The sequence below is a fragment of the Sinocyclocheilus grahami genome, unplaced genomic scaffold, assembly GCF_001515645.1.
Source record: "Sinocyclocheilus grahami isolate Dianchi unplaced genomic scaffold, SAMN03320097.WGS_v1.1 scaffold189.1, whole genome shotgun sequence".
Lineage (NCBI taxonomy): Eukaryota > Metazoa > Chordata > Actinopteri > Cypriniformes > Cyprinidae > Sinocyclocheilus > Sinocyclocheilus grahami.
This window is the reverse complement of record NW_015505368.1, coordinates 257347-260755: the sequence shown is the minus strand read 5'-3', so window position 1 is coordinate 260755 and position 3409 is coordinate 257347. Positions and strand designations below refer to the sequence as shown.

General features: G+C 41.2%; 1 protein-coding gene across 1 annotated transcript; it reads left to right on the top strand.

The window, feature by feature from the left end:
• Positions 1 to 211: 211 nt before the first annotated feature.
• Positions 212 to 1455, top strand: LOC107594691 (transcription factor Sox-11-like). The gene is given in 2 exon segments (XM_016284822.1): positions 212 to 1341; positions 1343 to 1455. Coding segments are annotated over 2 exon segments (1011 nt in total). The 5' UTR covers positions 212 to 381; the 3' UTR covers positions 1394 to 1455.
• The last annotated feature ends 1954 nt before the right edge of the window (positions 1456 to 3409 follow it).

Sequence of the window (3409 nt, the reverse complement as noted above, 5' to 3'; positions counted from 1 at the left end):
TTTTCATACGCAAATGTTTTCACAACATACTACTCGCGCCTATAGTCTCACATCGTAAAGGATTCTGAAACATTTGGTGCCAGTTTGTTTACGTGTTGACACTCGCATTCCCCGTTCAGTGTATCTAGTGATATGCACGTCTCGCGCAGCGTGGGTCCAGACGGGAGCGCGTTAAGGGTTAAAGCGCGCTGCATGGAGTCTGTAGGGCGGAGGGGAGAGGATGTGATTGGAGCGCTAGCCATGATGTCATGTACATGAAAAAGCCAAGAAGTAGTTAAGAAGGCGGCTTGTAACTCTGGAAAGAGTGGGTGAACCTCTGAGGCGCAGAGAGCAGACGCACGCTGGTGATATTTTGGACTGACAACACACGGCAACGGCACCATGGTGCAGCAAACGGACAACAGCGAAACGGACGGCATGTCCAGAGAAGCCACCGACTCCGACGAAAGTGAATTCATGGTTTCGATAAACCCAGACTGGTGCAAGACAGCGACCGGACACATAAAGCGACCGATGAACGCGTTTATGGTGTGGTCTAAAATCGAGCGGAGAAAGATCATGGAACAGTCTCCAGACATGCACAACGCCGAGATCTCCAAACGCTTGGGGAAGCGCTGGAAAATGCTGAAGGACAGCGAAAAGATACCTTTCATCAGGGAAGCCGAAAGACTCCGGTTGAAACACATGGCTGATTATCCTGACTACAAATACAGACCCAAGAAGAAACCAAAGCTGGACAGTTCCTCCAAACCCTCAGCCCCATCTCCAGAGAAGTCCTCCAGCAAAGTGTCCAAGAACTCCAAGAAATGCCCCAAACTAAAAGCGAACAAGACGGGAAGCAAGTCGTCTCACGGCTACGGAGATGAGTACGTGTTTAAGAGCATTAAAGTTTCAAAGACTGTCATTAAAAGTGAATTCACAGATGAAGACGACGACGACGACTCCGAGGAGGACTCCTCTCGAGTCCGGGTGAAGGAGGAGGAAGAGGATCCGATCCGAGCCTACAATGTAGCAAAAGTTCCCGCCAGCCCAACTTTGAGCTCGTCTACAGAGTCCGAGGGCGCCAGCATGTACGAGGAGGTCCGGAACAACAGACTCTTCTACAATTTCAAAAACATCACCAAGCAGAGCACAATGTATCCTGCATCCGTCTCACCAGCATCCTCTAGGTCAGTTTCCACTTCTTCCAGCTCAAGCGAAGACGCGGACGACTTGCTTTTTGACTTCAGTTTGAACTTCGCCTCCTCCGCGCAAAGCTCGGAGCTGGGCAACCAAAACCCAGGGAATCTCTCCCTCTCTCTGGTGGATAAGGAGTTGGAGTCTTTTAGTGAGGGCAGCCTGAGCTCCCACTTTGAATTTCCAGACTATTGCACGCCTGAGCTCAGCGAAATGATAGCTGGGGACTGGCTCGAAGCGAACTTTTCTGACCTGGTTTTTACATACTAAATAAGACAAGTAATAACATACGGGAGAGGTATAATGCTCTGTTCTGTACGTATTTCTTTCCTCTGCCTTCTTCTGGTGGTCCACACATAGGGGCTTTGCGAAGGAGGCAAGTATGGCAAGCCATTTTAACATTTATTTATTCAAACTATAGTGTCTGTGTTTGTGTTACTAGTATCGTTTTTTTTATTTTTTTTTAATTATGGGTAAGTATTCCAAAGGTGACTATACTATTTACTTTATAGTACTACAGTGCTACTAGTCGCTATTCCAGTAGCCTGCTTACATTTCTTACCTCACTTGTTACACTAGTTTACTTGTCATATGTATAGACTAGTCAGAATAGCTTCTTAATAGTGCAATTCAAAACGCTACAAGTAACAACTTTTCAGTTAACATGGAAAAAAAATAACCTGAAATAATAACCAAATAAAAAAAATATTGGTACCCAATGAATACAGCAACAATTGGAATGCATGTCAAAAATAGTAGCAAAGGAATACATATTAGTATGCAAGGAATAAGTACCAGTATTTAATGAAAAAGTAGTGAAATTGAATAAGATACTAGTCACTATTGTATTATTTGCTAGTAATTGAAAAAAAAAGTCATAGTAGCAAAAAATAGATACTAGTTGTTTGAAGGAATAAATGTTAAAATGGTTTGCCATAGGAGGGAAAAGGTTTGAGGAATTAGATGCTCATGAAGCTGGTACTGTAGCAAAAAAGAAAAAAGTCTGCAGACCTTTTTTTTCTGGCAGCATGACAGGGTTTTATGGATTTTTTTCTGTAGGTCTACAATTACTGTTCAACTAAAGCGGACCACAAAGGGAAAATCTGAGAACTTCTATGCATCTTATACCCTCTTTCTAACTGCAGGGAGCTGAAAATGTAAAGACTGTGGACTGACTCAAAGCAAATCTGTGAACTATTACTGTTCAGGACGTTTCTTTCAAACGTTGTTTAGTCATTTCTAAATGCCGGAACTTTTTTTTTCCTCTTTTCTTTTCTTTTTTGGAACCGATTCTGTTTACCTACTGGTTTGAAACTTAAGCAGCCTAAACCTCCTTAGAGTTGCAGGTGTTAGAGGAAGCATTTTGATACATAACAGACCTCATCTTTTTAAAAGAAAGCAAACTATTTTCAGGCATATTTTTGTACAGTTAAAAAGGGAATGTTCTTACTGGGCACTCAGTGAGTTTCAGGCACTTCTTCCCTTTATCATTTGTTTTAAGCATGCAAGGGAGTCCTGGTTTAAGGATTAAGTTTAAATTAAAACTTGCATCAAAAATGCCTTGTGATTTTAAGCTAGGTTTTGTACAGCTGTAGATCAAATTTGTTGAGTATTTGTAGAACATATGGCATTGGGGAGGGGGGAGATGCATACCTCAGTGCTGGTATTAGTTTCAAAATTGTATATGTACTGTAAAATAGTAAAGTTAGGAGTTTATGTATATCATACTCGTGATATGTGGATGAATCCCAAATCGCAGGTGTGAGACTGGATTTTTTTTCTTTCTAATGGCACATACTGTTTCCCCTTCATTTTTTTGTGCAATATATTTACTTGTAAATGCAGACCATCTACATCTACTTTTTGTTTTTGCATTTTTGTAGCAAACTGATGGACAGGCAGACTTTTGCTCTGTCAACATCATTATTTGTCATGATGCTGAAGTCATTGATGAATAAAGAAATCAGCTGGAACTGATCGTAACTGAATATGGTCACACAGTGTGCGTTTCTGTGGAGAAAAACCCCACCATTTCTCTTTAAACTGACCCACAAAAATTGGACAATTCATGTCTTGCAACCAATTTGAAAATGACTCATTTTTTAAAATATGCCATAATGGGCAAATAATGAATGTCGGTGGTCTGGCTGAAGAAATACCAAGAAAGCAAAAAAGGTACATTCCATATCCTCGTTTCATATGATGAAACATTTTATTTTCAACTTAAGACTGC